This window comes from Patiria miniata, unplaced genomic scaffold (genome assembly GCF_015706575.1).
Source record: "Patiria miniata isolate m_02_andy unplaced genomic scaffold, ASM1570657v1 HiC_scaffold_16, whole genome shotgun sequence".
NCBI classification, from domain to species: domain Eukaryota; kingdom Metazoa; phylum Echinodermata; class Asteroidea; order Valvatida; family Asterinidae; genus Patiria; species Patiria miniata.
Genome location: NW_024037054.1, coordinates 3429282 through 3450072, shown reverse-complemented (window position 1 = coordinate 3450072; position 20791 = coordinate 3429282). Strand labels below are relative to the sequence as shown.

Genomic DNA, 20791 nt, shown 5'->3' with positions numbered 1-20791 from the left:
CTTATATTTTTTCCATTAACCACTTGACCGCGGGATTATTTTTGGCCCCCCAAAAAATACTATATCAGCTTAAGTTTAAAATGAAGTCAAACACCACAAATACTGACTCTTGAGAGTCATTCATACATTATTTGTGCGATACTTATCACCGTAACTTTATATTTTGCAACACTCCCAGGCCCCGCCACAGAGTGATAGTTACAACGACAGGCCATGTACAGCGGCCAAGTTCAAGTCCAACACGCGGCGTGTACAAAACCAATGGGAATCACTGACGTGTATACACACGTCCACCGCCGCACTCAGGGAAAGCTTGACGATTCAACCAGTCACCTGCCCCTACGAATTTACATTGCCAGATTGTGTTTACATGTCCTCCGGCAATAACTTGTTAAAGTGGTGTCATCTAACCATTTTTTTTAATGAATAATTGAACTTTTATTTGGAATTGGCGTTTCATGTACTTGTAAAATTGTTCCATGTTTTGTGTTTTGTATATGCAATAAGCCATTTGTGTGTTAAATTTGAATAAAATCTGGAACGCTGACTTAAAGATACAGTCCATCATTTGTAATTTGTGCATTTTGTTCGTTTGAAGCAACAAAACTGTTCAAAATCTAATGAAGGATACTGAACAACTAACCTGATCAAGTTTCAGCTCAGCTTCAGCTGTATATTCCGAGAAAAACAGCATTCTAGGATCTCAATTTCAAATCAAAATTTGCTGAATCATGTTTTAAAATGTTTTGAATTGCAGCTATACGCGATGTCGCGCACTGATCCGACGAATTATAGCAACCGCGCGCGCCTGTGCGTCGTGCCAATGCTTGGGCGCGCTGCGCCGAATAACAAAACGAACTACTAATTTAAATTTTCCTACGGTGCGTCTTAAGACGCACCGTTGGAAAGGCCTTCTTTTGTTGATTACTTCAAAATGACAGCTTGCCAGAAAGATTAATTTCACAGGGAGTTTAGTCCCCTTACTATCTTTCAACCAAGTATGTTTTTCAACAATAATTACGCCAGTTACTTTTTCGGATGGCTGCAAATGATGGACTATAGCTTTAATCCAATGCTTTGCGCGTTTAAGGCTTTGCATTCTCCCGACCAAAGAGACTGTTACTATATCACGTGATTCGGGGCAAGCCTTATGCTAGCAACCCCCAGCTCCGGCATGGTCTGGTGTCTTTGTGCCATTCTCACCCATTGTGAACAATGTATTGGTGCTGAGCGTCTCTTACATAACTATGCAAGAGCTTGCCCCGAATCATGTGATTAGCAAAAGTGTCTTAGGTCTGGAGAATTCAGTTAAAATGTGCCAAGCATTCTGAGCAAGTCAGGAAACCTGACGTTTTTCAAATTTATATCCAAAAGGGTATAGGTCACTCGCAAATGGCTTATTGTGAATAATGGGCGGCTCCCTTCAAGTCAGCAGCAGCTGAAATGAGCTACCCATATGAATTGTGGGTTTTGTTATTCAAATGAAAATATAGAAAAGCTATCCTCCTCAAACTTACATGGAAGGGGTTTGCTTTAACTCGCCAGCTAGAATTCTGTTAAATCAACAGTCAATGCGCCAGTACCCAAACCCCCCACGATGTATGTGCCATTATTCAAACTCTCAGTGATGTATTCTGATGTGGAGTTGGCCGTTGCATTCATCGATTCTGAGAAGGTAGGTCGGACGGCGGGAACAACGTAAACGGCGACGTAAACTGAAGCCAGGAGGAAGGAAATGCAAAGGAAAAGAGCCAGACCGCGACGCAAAATGAGCTGGGCGAATGATAATCTGTCTAGCGTCAGGACACCTATCTCTGGTTCTTCCTCTTCTGCTGGTCTCGCCTCGTCTTGTTTCTCGTCGTCTGAACTGCAGTTGGGTCTGGTTTCTTCCTCTCCGCATTCTGCCTCCTCAACAGCATCCTGTGTGTTTTCGGGTTCCTGTTGACAGAAGCCAGACTGCTCCCCTTCACTGTGACGCCGAGAGTTGCTCTCTCCGTCGCTATGGCAATCATTCTGGCAGACTTGAACTTCTTCATCTCTGATAGAGGTTCGCTCGTCCTCGTCTCTTGTGGTTGGTAACTTCACTGCTTCTTCATCGACGTTGTCTCCCATTGACTCCAATGGCATTTCTGCATCATTCTTGCAGTCCACTTCGCTTGTAGTTGGCAGCACTGCGGCTCTTTTCTGAGCCTGTAAATGAGGGACAATAAAGCGAAGTGTATCTACAGTGGTTCATCAATCATCAGCCAATTCATATTAAAATATTACATTATGGGCAAATGTGGCTCTCTATCTCAGTGTTTTACATGATTAATTATGTCTGCCAAGGAGGTTATGTTTTCACTGGCGTTGGTTGGTTGGTTGGTTTGTCTGTGAACAGGATAACTCAAAAAGTTGTGGGCAGACTTTCATGAAAATTTGTGTACGGGTGGTCCTTGGTACAAGTACGGACCAATTAGATTTTGGACGTGATCCGGATGCAGGATTTTTTTAAAAAGACTCTTTGCCATTTTGTATGTGTATATACCATAGACCAGGAAGTTGTGGCACCCCCCCCCCCCCCCCCCCCGAAAACAACTAATGGACCCTTCCATTTCTGGGCCATTATACTGTGCACACAGTGACAGACTGTACCTATATGTTCAAGTACAATGCCACATGTGCTTTTAATACCCGTTGATCTCTGCAGTAGCTGACACACAGTTACAGTTAAAGGGGCAGTCGCTACATGATTTGAGCATTTTAAAAGTTCCTTGTGCTGGATGTACGAACAATATGGCAGGGAATTGTTAAGCCTTGGCGGAGGTTGCGCTCTCCGAGTGCTTTCTAGTTTTTGTAATTAATATATTTTGGGTTTTTTTTTAATATGTAAATCATGTTCAATTCTACTCTGGTTGCCATTCATAAATAAACTGAATTGAATTGAGTCAACTACAATATTCAAAGCCAAGCCTTTGAACATTTTGTTTAAAACTGTCTATCTTTTGTTTTGTCTGTTTGTCTGCTTGTTTGTTTTCATTATACAAATCTCTTGCGACATTCTGGAATGTTAAAAAGCTTCTAATATTCTCCACAACTGGCTTTCATAAAATATTGTACTCTTGACTCCGAAGGCTTCTTCTTTCAGATTTAAATTGTATCTGCTTCTTCAGACAATCTACAGGGCGAGTAAAACGACACAAAACCCAAATGGCGGGACCAATTTTCTGAATGCAGTTTTGCCTGTAGCACTTTTAAAATCTAGGATATGAAAGCCCAGTCATTAAGCATTCTTCTATTACAAGAATCATTCAAATCACTCATGTACTTTTCAAGTTACGGAATTTTGAACACAGACACCGTTTTTAAAGTTCTGTCCACGGATCACAAAAAACGTAAGTGTTCTTTCAGCAAAACGAAAAAAATTCTCATAGGGATGCAAGTGAATTGTTTTCGTTTTGCTGAAAGAACACATACTTTTTTGTGATCCGCAAACTGATCTTTAAAAGGGTCTTTGTGTTCAAAATTCCATCGCTTGAAAAGTACACGAGTGATTTGAATGATTCTTGTACTAAACGAAAGCTCATTAATTGGGCTTTCACATCCTAGATTTTGAAAGTGTTACAGGCAAAACTTTATTCGAAAATTGGTCCTGGCATTTGGGTTTCGTTTTTTGTTACTCGCCCTGTATTGAGGCAGACATTTATTATGATGCCAAAAGGTAGCCATATTTTTGTTGCACCACTTTCATTGAATTTGACTTGAGAAGACTAGAAATTAACAACTGATTTGTTTTGGCAAGAGTGTCTAAAGCTGACCTTGATGACTTCTTTGTCCCAATTGATGAAACACGAAATGAAGACCATACACATCACATTTTCAATAAAGAGTGCTGCCATCATACCAAGCCACAAACCTGTCAAAAGAATCGGGAATCAGTTTAGAAAAAATTGAAAACATCTTTTTACACACTTATTCAACAAGTGGTCATTGGACCGCATGTGATGCCTTTTTCCACGGTCGATCCCTAATAATGATGTTTTGTGTCAGGCCCGCTGGAACGGAGGGGGCCGAGGGTGCTGCAGCACCCCCAACTTTTTTGATGGGGGTGCTGGAATATGCTAGGGCGCCCCCTACTTTCGGTAGGCATGGATGCACATCCTGTCATAACAATCATTTTTAGACCTTGCCTGAGCAAAAACAAAATGAAAAGTAAAAAATAAAGTAAGTTCATTTCCCGTCATGTCGATACTGTAGAGGGAATCAACGCAAGCTACGCAAGCGTGCCCATTAAAGGGAATGTACATCATTGGCTTTTGCTGTAATTTTCAGAAATGAACTATTTGAGGTGTTAGTATAATAGATCAAATATTGTTTAACTGACATGTTTGAAGATTTGTGTTCGAAAATGCTTGAAAAACCAAGAAAAACAAAACTGTTTAAGTAGTCTGGTTCCCTGACTCCACTTAAGATAAAATGGATCAATTTATAGATGTCGGAAAATGGTAAGGTAAGGGAACCAGTCTAGCTGGCCTGCACCTGTTCATGAACATGTAACCAATAGCAAACAAAATTTGCACTGAAAAAAAATTGTAAATTTGGAGCAGTAGTTGAAAAATAGTTAAGTTTTCCAACGGTGGTCGGCCGACCACCGTTGGAAATGTATACAAAAATACTATTTTCTTGAAAATGACTCGACACCAGGTACCATAATTTTACAGGATGCTTTAGACTGTCATTTACCAACATCCTAGTAAGGTATTTCTTTAAAACTTGGTAGGTTTATTTTTCGATGTTTGCAAATGTTGTATATTCCCTTTAAACTAGCCACAACGTCAGTTTTATAGTCTGGTTACGTACGGGCCAGTCTCCCAGAATTGAAACTCCACATTTGGCCATTTAAATGGTTGTATCTCCAAAATGCAAACACCCATCTAAGGATCTATCTAATTATGGAATTATATAATTATCTATCCAATTATATAAGGATAAATTCTCCATTATGGAGAGAAACTGAATATAGGCGGATGTTTGAAGCTAATGTTTTTTTCAGAAAACCTCTCCCCCCCCCCCCCACAAAAAACCCCAACATTTTTTAAAATGTGATCCTATAGCTCAGAATAGCTGATTTAAAGACTCTTAACTCGAAAATGATGTTTAAATGATACAGTTTGTGCTAAAAAATGGATTTGGTGGTCAGAACTTGCCTCAGATTGCACCTCAGTGCATCTAGAATCCACTTTTTCCCCCGGGGCCCTTAAGCGGACCCCAAACCCCACACCGTTTGAACTTCAGGCTCACATTAGTTCTTATCAAGGTATGTCTCTCCCCCCCCCCCCAAAAAAAAACCTTTTGAGAAGCAATTGACGCCCTTGGCTAAATAATTTATTTCAACAGTTTTTTATAAGTCAAATGTTCCTTTGTACCTTTGGGGCTACAAACAATTTACACAAAAACTTAAATTTGCAAACTGAGAATCTAGCGTTTATCCTTTTATTTATAGTACTTTCTTTGTGTCATGTTTTGGTAACAGTCACCTCGTTCGGACTACACTGAAAAATATATAATATTTTATACCTTTTAAGCCTTTGTCATATGTAAACATCAAGGCCACGCCAAGAACAAGGCCTGTGCTTTGACCAAGGAGAACCACGACAGCTCCGACATACTGGTACCCACAACCACGCAGAATACAAAAAAATGCACCCTGGAAAAAAAAGTTTGACAAATTATATTATTAGATAAAACTTTTAAGCAATGCTATGTAAATTAATCAAGTTTTTTGTGTGGACAAGTTGCCCATGGCTTTACAGATTTCCAACTTCTGACAAGTGTTCCCTGAACAAAAATACTGACCAACTTGGAAATGACAACATTTGGCTAGATACGTAACTTTTTCTTTGTTCGGTCTGAAAGGTGTTCAATTTTTTTTTATTACTCTATCATTGTTTGTACATGTATGTTTGAAAATGAAAACAATGTTTAAGTTAAAGTTGGTACATACATACTTTTGCAAAAGTTTGCATACTTTTGCATACTTTTGCAGAGTAATTCTTCCATTTTCTCAACTCTTTTGCCAATACAAAAATATGTGCAAAGGAGCCCTATGAAACCTACTGGTAGCTACAATTTTGTTGGAAACAAAAAGACAAGATATTGACAATATACAGTGAAAATCTTGACAAGTCAAACTCTGATTTAACTCAAAACAACTGATAAGTCAAACAGAGAATCCATTGCCTTCAGTAGTATAACAATGATATGAAACCCTGCTTAACTCAACACTCTGCTTAAGTCAAATTTTCAACTTGTTCCCTTGGGCCAAAAAAAAAAAGTTTCTGGTATGCGTGCATGTCGCCGTAGCCATGCGCGTCGGCAAAATTAAAAAGGTTTTTTTTTCAATGTAAGATGATGTCTCAAAACCGCTAAACTCACTGGTTCGACTGGAATCCTGCTGCTTCACAATTTTAACGTGTTTTTAGATGGGGTTACGATCGAGTATAAACTTTATGTGGCCTCTCTGGGCTCCAATACATTTTGCACTAAATTTAGTTGGGCACCATTTGCAGTCATCAGCCGACATTTGAAGGGAAAAAAAAGGAAAAAAAAAAAAAAAAAAATGCATCGCCGCACCACTTTTGGGGCAAGCTCCATACCAGAAACCGGAGACTTTTTTGTTTGCCTCGAGGCTTGACTTATCAAGATTTCACTGTATTTGATAAATATATTGTGAATGTGTGAATCCCCCCCCCCAAAAAAAAATAGGAGGCGGGCAGGAAAATAGAAGTGGGTCCGGACGACAAACTGGTTAATTTTACTTGGCCTGGTTAATTTTACAAACTGGTTGAATACTTGGCCTTATTCATGGATATGCCGTTTAAAAAAAACCTTACATTTACGCTGTCGAATACCTCACTGATAGCAATGATTGGCACAATACTCGCAGCCAGTTGGACCACGTCACTAGGGTAAGAGAACAAGATCTTTGTTTTAAAATTCAGTTACATATTTCAATACCTTAGTCACTTTTGCCCAGTGTTGTAGTACTCAAGTACTACTCAAGTACTTTTTTTTTTAGTACTCGTACTCGCACTCGAATATCAAAGTACTGTACTCGATATGACGGTACTCGTACTCGAGCAGCAAAGTACTCGTACTCGCACATGTCGAAATTGTACTCGATCATCAAAGTCCTCGAATAGTGGTACTCGATAAAAAAAATGGTGTATCACTTACGTTACCAAGGCCTTATTTTATCGATACTTTCAAAAAATGGTAGATTGTGGAGAAATCAAAATTTTCTCTACTCTACGCACATCCGGACGTGCTAGCCGTGACTGGGTCTGTATATAGGGGCCAATTACGCGCAATGACTCATTTACCGTATGCGGGTGCAATGGCAAGTCATTGTACACACTGTACGCTCAGGTGTTCCTCAAAAATGGTCGTACGATTAACGTGGGTGATTGGAGCACAGCCATTTTCTGAAACCCGGTTTTGGTCCTATAATACAGGTGTGCCCATCTGCATGAGTGGAGAAAGAGACACAGCCGAAGCCGCGGTTTGAAAAACGGCCCCTAATCTGGTTTAATACGGCGTGGCCTGGAAAATGCTACATGCTTGCGAACCAGTACGCCCATGCCCACAAAGTGTTATCACAAAGTGCCAAATGTGTACTGGTCGTGTGTGGAGTCCACTGGCACCCATCGTGCATGTGCAGTTAGTTTACAAATAATGAATGCTTGTGAGTGCAATGGTAAGAATAATTTCATGAGGTGACAGATGAAATGTTCCATTCCACGAGGCGAAGCTGAGTGGAATGGAACATTTCATCTGTCACCGAATGAAATTATTCTTTCCATTGCACGAACATGAAACATTCATTATTTGTTTTATATAACACCTGAATAAATCCTTGTCATCTGATTGGTTGACTTTTAATAGCCAATTTATTCAGGTTAAAAACTGTTTAAAAGTTTGACAAGGAAGTTCATCATATTTAATTTCTGCAACTGTTCAACAGGTTGAGAACCATCATATTCAAGTAATCTCGATTTAAAACAGCGCCACCGCCAGCAGCGATGACACCGTGCAATGGAAGTTCTATTCACCGCCGTGCGTTGGGACGAATAATTCAATAACACGTGATCAATGATCCACCAATCAGATGACGGGGATTTATTCAGGTGTTGTATAATGCAAACTGTACCATTTACTTTAAGGTAGAGTAGATCATTTGAAGCTATCCAAAAAGTAACTGGCCAAACTATTGTTGAAAAGCTTTGGTTTAAAGATAGTCAATGGCACTAAACTCCCTGCGAAATCATTCCTTGTGGCATGCTGTCATTTTGAAGAAAACACTAAAAGAAGGCCATTTCCAAATAATATGCTTCAAGTGATGCTTTTTTTGAAATTTCTGTATTAAGTAGTTGGTTTGTAATTCAGCGAATCCGTGAATGCGCAAGCATTGACGCAGAAAATGGCCCCAGCCGAACGTCCAGGCCCCAAGCCAGTTTTAAACGTACTTTTTCAAAAAGCGGCCAAGCACAAATTTATTCTCGTTTTAAATAATGGTTTTAACACCTCCATGTCCTCCAATATTCACAACCACAATAACTTTGGAAAAAGCCAGTTTGCAGTCTCTTACGTGTCTTTGGTGAAGATGTACCCAAGAACATCTTTCAATGGCAAGTAGAAAGCGACGAATATCATGCTGAGAATTGCTGAGGAAAGACAACGTGAAGAATTGATGTTAAGGTAGTTCTTTCAAAGCTGAACAAAACAATTGACTGGAGGAGGTTTGAACCTCCGACCCCCCAATTACCATTCTGGTGCTCAACCAACTGAACTATCTGCAGTGTGGTGGCAGTGTTGTAGTCGAGACCGGATAGTCCGAGACCAAGACCTGAAATTTTGAGACCGAGACCAGTCCCTTCAAGGCGGACCAGACCGAGACCGATATGGTTCGAGACCGAGACCGATATTGTCCAAGACCGAGACTGCAGATACTAAATAACAATAATCTGAATAAAAAAGCAAGGCACATAATTACAGTTGTAAGTTCTAACCTTTTTATTCACGAAGTTTACAGACAAAATTGTGACCAGTGGCAAGGGTCACGTTGACACCAGATCAAAATGATTCACTTCGCTGCATGCATGGGCGTCGCCAGGATTTTTCCGGGGGGGGGGGGGGGCAAATTTTTCCCCAAAATTCCTTAACTGTTTCATTATATTCTCAATGTATCATTTTTCCGAGCATGAGCAGGGGAGCATATGCCCTAATCCCCCCATCCAATTAACAGCAATATGGCTTCGCACCTCTTTTTCCCTTTTTTTTTTCTTCCTTTTTCCCTTTTTTCCCCCGTTTTCCGGGGGGGAGGGAGGGGGCAAGTGCCCCTCCTTGCGCCCCCCCCCCCCCTTGCAACGCCCATGGCTGCATGACTGGTATTGCTGCAGCTTTACATGTACTTTGGGGACTTTCCATTGTGCAGTCCGAACCAACCACGATATAACAATTCGTTAACAAGGTTGACAACAGTCATGATTTACGGGCTAGCAAATGTTTGAACTATCAACGGTACTGAACAAAGTGAACACAACGTAATCGATCGAGCTGTAAATGCTACATATTGCCAGTCTCGACTCTAGACCAGCCAAAGACCATATCAAGACCAAAGGGGACCGAGACCGAGACCACAGCTCCTGAGACCAAGACTGAGACCAGCAAAAAGTGGTCTCGAGACCTTCAACGCTGGTTTGTGGTTTCCCATTTAGTCAATGTCTTTTGCAATTCTTATTAAGGTTCTACGACTTTGATTCTCCTTCAAATTTATTTTTAAGATTTGTCTGTCATGTGTTCTGTAGATAATCATAGCCAATTAGTACCACGATGCAGACTTTTGAATTGGGATACCTGAAGTTGGCATTCTCAAAGTGACATACGCAGAGTATTAGCTGCCCAAAAATGTGTGTAATACATGGAGCTACACTGAATCACTAGAGCGCTAACTCCTCATTCTCCGAGTAGAGTGGATACGTCCTGGTGCAGCCAGTTTGAATGAAGTTGCGTGATTGTAGAACTTATGAAAAACTGTGAGCTCTAAATGCAGCATGAGAGTATAACAAACCTGCACCCGATTTTATCAAACTCTTCGTAACTTACGATGCATCGCAGCAATGCAACGCGTCGTATCGCTACGATGCGTCGCAGCTGCGACGCGTCCTGCGATCCATTTCACAAAACACGTCGTAAGTGCGACGCGTCGTAGGTGTATTTATAGCACAACTCGGTGACTGTTTTATGTGTCATGTCAGCGTACAGTAAATAGTCGTCTGATATTCAACAAAGAGTCGTCGGATCTCAGCTCGAAATTTGTTAAAACGTGAAACAAAATGGTGGCTGTGCCATGCAATTTTGAAGGAAAACAAGCTCTCATTGGACGGTATAGCTACTTTGAAATGTCAACTCTAGTATTCCAGTACAATTCATAATTAGTCAATCAATTTTCTGTTTACAACTTTACACACATTGCCTCGTTATTAAAATCTCGTTTATGTAATGTTTAAGGCATAAAACTGGCTTACAAAATGACTCTTCTTATTTTGCGATGACCACTAGACATGTCGTATTAAACTTGCGACGTGTTTTAAGCCATTGTCAAGTAAACTTACGACGCGTTCAACACATCGCAACTTTCGTGAAATAAATGACACGAGGCGTCACAAGTTGCGACGTGTTACACGTTGTAACTCGAGTTGCGACGCGTCCCAGCGCTTCGTGAAATCGGGTGCTGGTTGCATAGGTACGTTTCATGTGTAAACAAATACAATTTGTAGGGCATATGCACAGTAGTGTGTTGTTGATGTAGGGGAAAACGACTTGATTGTGAATGTTTGGTATTGCGAGCATTGGAAGAGTTAATATTTCTATGGAAAAGGATGCTTGTCGTACCTGTGACGATGATAGTAAGGCAACTGGTGATACGCGCCGTGGTTGGTTGTTTAGCTCCGAGACTATTTCCAATCAAGATGGATCCACCGATACCAACACCATTCGCCAGCTGTAGTATTATCAACAAAACAATAATCAAAGATACAATGAACTTCCTTAAGGCTGGCTCATACTTCAAACAAGAGTGTGAATACGAAGCGAATTTGACATCAGAAATGAAACATTCCCTGCGAAATTGGCCCGAGTTGAAATGTGCTCAACTGGTGAGTTTGCAGTGCAAAAAAAATTGATGTGACATCAGAAATGTGTATTTGCTTTGGCTTTTGCACTGAGTATAAACCGTTGCACACCGTAACGAATTGACCAATTCAGGCGATTCACAATGCAGTGCGCCACCAAGAGTTTGCCATAGAAAGTCCATTTTTCAAGTTTACGGTCGACAAAACATGACCCATTTGAATGAGTGTCAGTAGACAACTTGAGCTAATATGCTATAGATTGGGGCATAGCATTGTGCCACCTTACCAAAAACACAATATTGAGAAAAAGAAAAGGGCAAACAGATCGTCAATTCATACGTTTACGGAACTACAGACCAGAAAAAAAGTAACTATTTCAAATGTCACACGCTGCAAATTTGTGATTGGTCAAAAAACCAGGAGGGGGAGGGAGGTGGGGCTTAATAGACCTATCATGCTGCCACCATTTCAGTCATATTCCCTGTATCCAGTGCCAGTACAGAATGATAATGCTTTTTGCGCAAAAAGGAACCAGACTATATTTCCTTCCAGCCTCACTTTGGTTACGTTGATTTGTGTGAAAAAAATCAAGATGGCCGCACCATGATAATGGTCTACGAGTATTTGTGCCAGGTTACGTCAAAACTTAAGCTTAAAAACGGCTGAATTTACCAGTGGTGGGATTAATATCCAGATTTTGTAAAATTCAGTTTGAATTTCACAATTCGGTTTGAATTTTGGAAACTAGACATTCAGGCTAAAGGAAATAACTTGAACATCTCTTTGTTCTAAGGAATTTCTTTACTGATCAGTCATTATTTGAGCAAGATGTGCCCAGTAGTTTTTGAGTTAGACCAAAAAGTATTGCAAGGGGGGGGGACTTTCGTTTTTGGTTGAGTGTACATGGACATTATGGCATCATAAAGCACAAAGCTTCCACTAGACCACGGTTCAGCATTTTATGACTTTGTGGCCAACAAGAAACTAAAAAAAAAAAATTCCCAATTCACCAAATCTTTAAAAAGTCAGCTGCATACTTACACACCACGTCAAAGAAGAGATATTGAACAGGACAGCATGGGCACCAACTTCCGTTATCCCATACAACCCTAAAAGTTGTAAATAAGAAAAACATTCAACAAAATGACCATACCAATACAGCCCCCCCCCCCCATCTAGACATTTCACACAACTCCATCGCTGGCTTAAAGGCAGTGGCGTATCCAGTGGGGGGAAGGGGGGCACTTTGCCCCCCCCCCCCCCGGCGTTTTTTTTTGACAATTTTTTTTGTCAGCAATAATTTGAAGTGTTTATAGAGTTCTTCTGACATCAATCCCACCAAATAAAACCCGCTCAACAACCATTACAATGCGCCGTGAAATTGTCCATATAATATTATAGTATACATAATAATGGTAAGTTTTGAAGAGCGCGCCCATTTGTAAGATGGTCCCCCCCCCCCCCCCACTTTTACGGAGGGCAAGTGTTAGGAGAAAAAATAACATGTCTACATTTCGGCGCAGGTGTGCCGTTACCCCCAGGACATCAAAAGCTGGATACGCTGCTGCTGAAAGGGTGCATTCCAGTAGTTCGATCAGCTCAGAGAGCTGGGCTAATCAAACGCTCACATAGCATGCATAGCAATGCTTGAGACTTCACTGCTGGTAGCTGTGAAAAAGTGACCAACACGTGCAGAGCCAACGTCTTACCTGCAATGATGAATCCAGCTTCAAAGCACCACCATTCAATGGTGGAGATGCCCATACCACCTATGGACAGCTTGACGATGGTGCCCCACTCTTGGAGACAATCCCATGACCAGCCTCCATGTAGTAAACAACAAAGAGGTGCATGTTAATATGTTAGAAGATCCCTACAACATGTATAACCAAAGGTGCAATAAAACAATGTGAGGTGCAGTAGATAGTTCATACTCGATGGGGCAAGATTTCACCCTGCAAATTCGCAAAAGTTGACCCCATTTCAACTCCGGCGAATTTCGCAGCGAATGCGTCGCGATGTCAAACTCGCATCGCATTCGCATGAAGTATGAACCGGCCTTTAGACTGGAAAGGCTGCACGGGCAAGCACTGGCAGGAGCATGCGAGGTTCAAGACAGGTATGCACGGGCCAGCACTGGCAGGAGCATGCGAGGTTCAAGACAGATATGCACGGGCAAGCACTGGCAGGAGCATGTGAGGTTCAAGACAGATATGCACAGGCAAGTACTGGCAGGAGCATGTGAGGTTCAAGAGAGATATGCACGGGCAAGCACTGGCAGGAGCATGTGAGGTTCAAGACAGATATGCACGGGCAAGCACTGGCAGGAGCATGTGAGGTTCAAGACAGATATGCACGGGCAAGCACTGGCAGGAGCATGTGAGGTTCAAGACAGATATGCACGGGCAAGCACTGGCAGGAGCATGTGAGGTTCAAGATAGATATGCACGGGCAAGCACTGGCAGGAGCATGTGAGGTTCAAGAGAGATAGACAGGGAATAGGCGCAGCCACATGAGGTGCAGGCGTAAGTCACTGGGATTTGCGGCTCTACTGGCATGCCAGCAACCAAAGTGCTGATGTGTAAGGTACAGACATGCAAGGCCCAGGCAGACAAGGAGAGGCGTGTTTTTGGCACATCCCTGTACCTTATGCCTGCATCTTACATGCCTGTGCACAGGCATAAGGCACAGGGATGTGAGGTTCACACTGAAATGCACATGCAATACAGGTGCAGGCAAGTACAAGGTGCAGTCATGTTAGGCACAGGCACACAAAATGCAAAACACTTATAGAAACAACATGTGTGGCAGACACCACAAAGGTGCAGGCACACAAGGTGCAGGAACATGTGGCACAGGCATGTGAGGTTGACACACGGAAGGCGCACGCATGCCATACAGGATCAAGCACGTAAGGTGCAAGTATGTAAGGCCCAAGCATGTAAGGTGCAGGCATGTAAGGTGCAGGCATGTAAAGCCCAGGCACACACTGTGCAAAACACTTATGGAAACAGCCTGTGTGGCACACGCAACAAAGGTGCAGGCACACAAGGTGCAGGAACAGGCATGTGAGGTTTACACACAGAAGGCGCATATGTAATACAGGTGCAAGCAAGTAAGGTGCAAGCAAGTAAGGTGCAAGCATGTAGGGCAGGTACAGAAGGTGCCAAACACTTGCACTAGCATGTGTGGCACATGCAACATATGTGCAGGCACACGTGGCACATTCACCCGAGGTACTTGTCCAGGCGCACAGGGCACAGGGACCAAAGGTGCAGGCAAGTAAGGTGCAGATGTGTGTGACACTAGCATGTGAGGTTCAGGAACACAGACACCTTAACCCAAGGTGTGGATATGTGAGGTGCAGTCATGATTCAAGGTGCATCAGGATTAACAGCTTTATCCAGATTTACATAATCAAGCGATTTGTTAAACTCAAGTTTGTACTGTTATCAAATTATAACAATGCAAACAACCACTCGATTAACTGTATCATTTTGTAATAGTTGGGAAAACAATTCTTCTTTATTTTTATAAAACGATAAGTGCACAGCTCCCATATTATGATAAAATTATTTTGAGACAATGAAAATAATTGACCTATCGCGGTAGAATCACGTTAGAATTGCGTCAACGCAGCTAGTGAAAAATAAGTGGACGCGGAACGCGCAACATCTGAGACAAACAAAACTTAGCGTACAACAATACCATAGGGTTATCTAAGGGGCATGGCCAACTCGCAAACGGCAATAGATCAATTCTAACCATTTTCCAAAAACATCCTGAAAATAATCATTTCAATGTGAATACTTACCAGGCCATGTGAGCTTGTATAGGCGCCGTTTGTAGATATAGCCCGATATCATGAAGGCCCCTAGATAGTAGGTGATGACCTGGGCTCCGACGGCTCCCCTGGGCCACAGAAATATATACCCAGAAATCAGTTACATAGCTGCCAACTTTTCAAAATCCCAATTAGTAATCAACCCGCGAGGTCATTTTCAACTGCTCGTTTTATCAAAAGCTTTACCAACATCGAGTACAGGTACATGGTTTACATGTACACATACATGTGCATACTCTTCTTGTTGTGAATAATAATGTACTGTAGGCCAAAAGATAATATAAAAAAAAAAAAAAAAAAAAAATGTAATTGATTTTGTTTTAATGTCTGTATTTGTTTGTTGAAGTCAAATAAATAATAACAATAATAACATGTGCGCATATTTTTTTTGAGATGCATGCTATCGATGTGGAGTTTCGAGTTCGTATCAATGTTTTTACACACAATGATTTAGGGCCACCGTATTGCAATAGAAATATCCCGCCAACATACCTTGCAAACGCATGCTGATTTATCTTTTCTGGACGTTGTGACAAACTCAAACTCTATTACCAATTATTCCAATTATACTCTTATTAAATTCCATGATTAAAATCTCGCACTGATGGGTCTCATCCCGGCAATAAGTGACCGAATGTGCTCACGATCGTCACTGAAAAGTACTCACATACAGTACACACAACCACACATCCACGAGATGCACACAAATGACACACCATTGAAAAATAGTTTGAGTCTGGTCCTCAAGTACTCCACTGCGCACACTGCATTGATGTCTATCAGGTGCTTGACTGCATTCTTATTAGACTTGTCACCAGTCCATCCATTATCGCGACATTTCGCCAGAAATTTTCGGTCAAAAACGATACTTTACAAGTATTTTTTTTTCGGAAATTCGTAATATTTTAGTGGCAAATTGTATTTTCGTAATTTAACAAACAATTCGTAAAAATTACGAAAAATTCGTAACAGTTGGCAGCTATGCAGTTACATGTCCTACTCAGCATAAGTAATCGAGGTGCCCTGTGATTGGCAGTCCTTATCCTCGGATGCGATTTTGTCACCGCATTATGATACGGCCATAGCGCAGACGAGGTGAAAATGCTAGGTACATGAGTACGTTCAATGCAACGCATTACCAGTTAATTCCTTCGTGCGTAAGCTGCTACATGGTCTATACGACACATAAACAAAGATTGGACAATATAATTTTTTACCGTATCAAACCTTCGAAAAGCTGCCGCCACAGTGGGTTCATTTCACGGAACCCACTTTGCCAGCATTTCGAAGGTTTGATACGGTAAATTTTTTTTAATTAATTGAAATAAAAAAACACATGAAAGTGGGCGGCCTCGGGCAGCCTCGACCGATTTACCGAGGCCGGAAAGGTCCGAGGCCAAGGCCAAGGCTGAGGCCATGCACTCCGAGGCCAAGGCCGAGGCTATGAAAATCGGCCTCGAGGCCGAGGCCGGCCTCGAAACCTCCAACACTGGAACGGGGTAATAATTGTAAAGCGCTGTGAGTTTGCTGATACGATGGAAAGCGCTATATAAGCACAATTATTATTATTATTATTATACTATATTATACTGAACTATACTTACGGCAATCCAAACTGCAAAGCCGACACAGTAATGAAGTGCAGGAGTACATTCAGGACTCCCATGATGATGGTGATAATCAACAGTGGTCTCACTATACTCTGGCTCTCTAGATACTTCATGAGTTGAACGACAACAACATCTGCCTTAAAGGGGGGAGGGGGAAAAATAAGAAAAAATGTTACTTTCTGGAAGTATTTCATAAGATTGAACGAAATCTTGTATAAACTTTTAGGTCGGTTCATACTTCATGCAAATGGGAATACCAAGCAAATTTGACGCCACAAAATTTCAAGGGGTGGTCAATTTTTTGTTTTCAGGTGAACCTTAAAGCTATAGTCCATCATTTGCAGCTATCCGAAAAGTAGCTGGCGTAATTATTGTTGAAAAACATACTTGGTTGAAAGATAGTAAGGGGACTAAACTCCCTGTGAAATTATTCTTTCTTGCAAGCTGTCATTTTGAAGTAAACAACGAAAGAAGGCCTTTCCAACGGTGCTTCTTAAGACGCACCGTAGAAAAATTTAAATTAGTAGTTCGTTTTGTTATTCGGCGAAGCGCGCGCAAGCATTGGCACAACGCACACGCATCCCGGTTGCTATAATTCGTCAGATCAGTGCGCGACATCGCGTAGCTGCATTCGGCTCAGCGAGAACGTGTCTCGGATGCTGAATTCAGGCGCAATTCAAAACATGATTCGGCAACTTTTGATTTGAAATTGAGATCCTAGAATGCTGTTTTTCTCAGAATATACAGCTGAAGCTGAGCTGAAACTTTATCAGGTTAGTTGTTCAGTACCCTTCTTTAGATTTTGAGCACTTTTGTTGCTTCAAACGAACAAAATGCACAAATTACAAATGATGGACTATAGCTTTAACATGAAGGTCCCGTGTTTCATTTCCCCAATTAACCTACCGCTGTAGAATAGCGTCAACGCAGCTGTCCAATTACTTGATATACAAATGGATGCGGTATGTGCAAAATCTGAGACAAACAAGACTAGATAGGGTTGTCTTAGGGGCGTGGCTAACTCACAAGCAGCGATAGGTCAATTGTTTTTGTTCTAGCAAAAATCATTTAAATATATTTTCATCTTGTTTCATAAGTTGTAAAACAGCATGATTGTTTTAATGTCATTTTCTTAAAAATTGAGTCTTACAACTTCAATTAAACTGGCAGTCTAATGTACAGTTCTGTAAAAACTTAAGTACACGTACCCTATAAATGTTATGTACCGTTCAAAAGCTCTTGTTCTGCAGAATCCAGATACAAAATATCTCAATTTTGAAAAAAAGGTCTGCTCGTTTTGTGATGAGGGTCACAAATTTGCAAGAAAACGAGCATTAATTTTTGTTTATTTATTAATAACTATTTATTTAAAGAATTAAAAATGCAATATTTAGTCATTTATTTAATTAATTAATTAATTAGGCTAACTTACCAACTTGTCTAATTATTTATTTATCTATTAATAGAAGTAGTAGTAGTAGTACATGTAGTAGTGGTAGTAATTGAAGTACAATGTATATATTAATTTGTTTATTCATTTAATTTACCTAGTACAAATGTAATTGATTTTTTTTCTTTTTCTTTTTTTCTTTTTCTTTTGATTTGTTTGTCTAATAATTATATAATTTACCAACTTTGTTCTTGACTTAATGTAACTTACTTAACTTTTTTTTTGTATAGTTAAAATTTCTTTTTATATTTATTGCTTGTTGTTTTCACGTATGCCATTCAGTTTGGAGAACCCCTAGACAGAAACAACGTTTCTTTTGGGCAATCCTTCGGGAGCTGAATGGTATTTTGTTTTTGTTTGTTTGTTTATGTATCTAAAGCTTTTGTTGTTTTGTGTTGTAACTTTAGTCATTTGTTTACATGTATTTGTTGATATTTTCCCGATAAATAAAATAGTATAGTATAGTATAGTATTAATTTGTAAGATGCACATTTGACTTGGCTGCATTGAGACCTGAATTCAAGCATTTTTGTAGAGAACAGAACGACCACTGTCCTTTGTTTAGTCAGAGAAAATATTAGCCCAGGGTTTGACTTTAGCGGTAGCCCGCTGGCCAAATGCTAGTCAAAACAGTGGCGGGCTAGTCAAACTATTCCTTAAGTAGCCCGGCTGGCGTGTCAAAGTTATTGGGCTACGGCAAAGATGAAAAAACAGGAAGAAATAAATCATGAAATTCAGAAAGCAAACCTGTATCAATTTGTGTCTGATTCTATTAACTGTTTAGGGTTAAATTATTCAATCTCTTTATTTAAAACACTGACAGGATTGCCTCAGGATACGTGTGCACGTTTGACATGTATGCACAATGTCGTTTATGAGACACTAAATGAAAAACATGCGGGCTAGTGAAAATGCCCGCGGGCTAGTTAAGAGTCTGTTTCAGTAGCCCGGCTGGCTAGTGAAAAAAAAATTCAGGTTGAACCCTGTATAAAGCCTGATGATTTTACCATTGGACATGGTTCAATGGTCCTCTGATTATTTTGAGCAGTGTTGTTATCATTATTTTTGTGTGACCTTGCCTGATAAAGGTCAGACTTGCTGGTTAAATAGCTTTCTAATAAGCCTTTTCGGAGTTCCAACTGCGCGCATTCGTAACCTGTCTCAAATGCCCTTTGACAGTACCCACAATGCACAAACAGCCTTTTTGTAAAGTCAGTGGCGCGATGATGTCAAAGGCCATTTGAGACAAACAATGCGCGTTGTCACAGGTTACGAATGCGCAGTTGGAACTCCGAAAAGGCTTATTCAAAGGCAAAAATCTGCTCTAGTGCAGTCAAAGAATATAATAGACTGACAATTTTTATCACTGGACTTGGTTCAGTGGTCAAGCTTTTTTGTAAATTTACATGTACATGTACCTTACATGTACACAATAAAGGTACTGTCGAAAGTTGCAGGTACATACAGATTTATGCTTGTAGACAAACACATGGCTGTTTCCGCAATTTGTTGCATTTTTATGTCACGTTATAGACTGATGGGGCATAGATCAGTAGCAAGTTGCATAGTGATCAGTACAAATAGTTCTGTAGATATAGGCTTATAAAAATGCACCTTCAATGTGACACCACATATTTCATGTGATGACGTCATCATGACATCACTTCAATTTTCAATTAAGAATTATCAATTTATCAACGGTCTACATTCATAATTGCAATAATTTCTGCTACATGTACATACAAAACGATATTCCTATTTTCAATTGAGCTTAATAATTTCATATGCACGAATGTTGCTTATCGTTTACTTAAAAGATAAAAATATATCCTTTATGTGTGTCCTTATATTGCTATTCTATGTGATATCTTACTCATTTATTCTTATTTAATAGCTATTAATTTGATATGATGATTCACTTTTTGTATGAAGTAATTCGAATGTTTTGTTATATTTGTACTAAAAAAAATTAATGTAAATCATTCACAATTCAGCGATGAATTGATAATAAACCCTAAAATTGAATTGAATTGAATAACACATCCCGGCTTAGGTACATACCAAGATACAACCAAATCGGACCTATAGTTCTGCAGTTACAGGCCAAAGAAAAGTGCACTTTTAATATGACATCACGTCTTGATGTCATCGTGACGTCATTTCAAATTTCATCTATAACACATCACGGTCTAGGTACATACCAAGTTTTATCCCAATCAGACCTATAGTTCCGGAGATATTGTGATGTTACGTGACACATAATGACGTCATGATGACGTCAATGTTCAGCACACATCTGCAGGTACTGTTCTAAGTGTGTGCCAAGTATAAATAATAATAATAATAATAATTTGGGAGGCTAATCATCCTTACTCGCAGCTGGTATGCTGAATTGCGAAGGACGCGGCTACAACGTGGTCGGGCCGCTGGCATGTAAAGGTGCCTATGGCTGCCAGCCACATCGACCCATATATGACCACGGAGCACAGCCTGAGATCGAAAGTGTTTGATTTTTAAAGGCAATCTAACTGATTGATTTTATTGCCCAAAGTGCCAGGGACAAAAAAATGTATACAAATGCCAGGGGGAAAATGACTAACAAAAAAAAACATTAAAGAAAAAAATGAACAAAAACAAAGGCTGTTTCGGCAAAAATTATGGACTGTGTTCATCGAAAAACTCCCCATGTGGAAGTTGGTGAGGGGACCAGGTTGGA

General features: G+C 40.4%; 1 protein-coding gene across 2 annotated transcripts in view; it reads right to left on the bottom strand.

The window, feature by feature from the left end:
• Nucleotides 1–1225: 1225 nt before the first annotated feature.
• LOC119722684 (multidrug and toxin extrusion protein 1-like) overlaps nt 1226–20791 on the bottom strand; it is a 33892-nt gene continuing 14326 nt past the window's right edge. The window contains exons 7-16 of one of the 2 annotated variants that reach the window (XM_038192931.1): nt 16620–16762; nt 14986–15083; nt 12881–12994; nt 12213–12280; nt 10933–11041; nt 8627–8702; nt 6873–6942; nt 5557–5686; nt 3798–3895; nt 1226–2190 (exon numbers count right to left, since the gene is read on the bottom strand). In XM_038192931.1, coding sequence (XP_038048859.1) covers nt 1546–2190; nt 3798–3895; nt 5557–5686; nt 6873–6942; nt 8627–8702; nt 10933–11041; nt 12213–12280; nt 12881–12994; nt 14986–15083; nt 16620–16762 — 1551 coding nt within the window. In that variant the 3' untranslated portion in view covers nt 1226–1545. The remainder of the gene's footprint in view (nt 2191–3797; nt 3896–5556; nt 5687–6872; nt 6943–8626; nt 8703–10932; nt 11042–12212; nt 12281–12880; nt 12995–14985; nt 15084–16619; nt 16763–20791) is intronic. The other variant, XM_038192932.1, reaches the window with a different exon arrangement.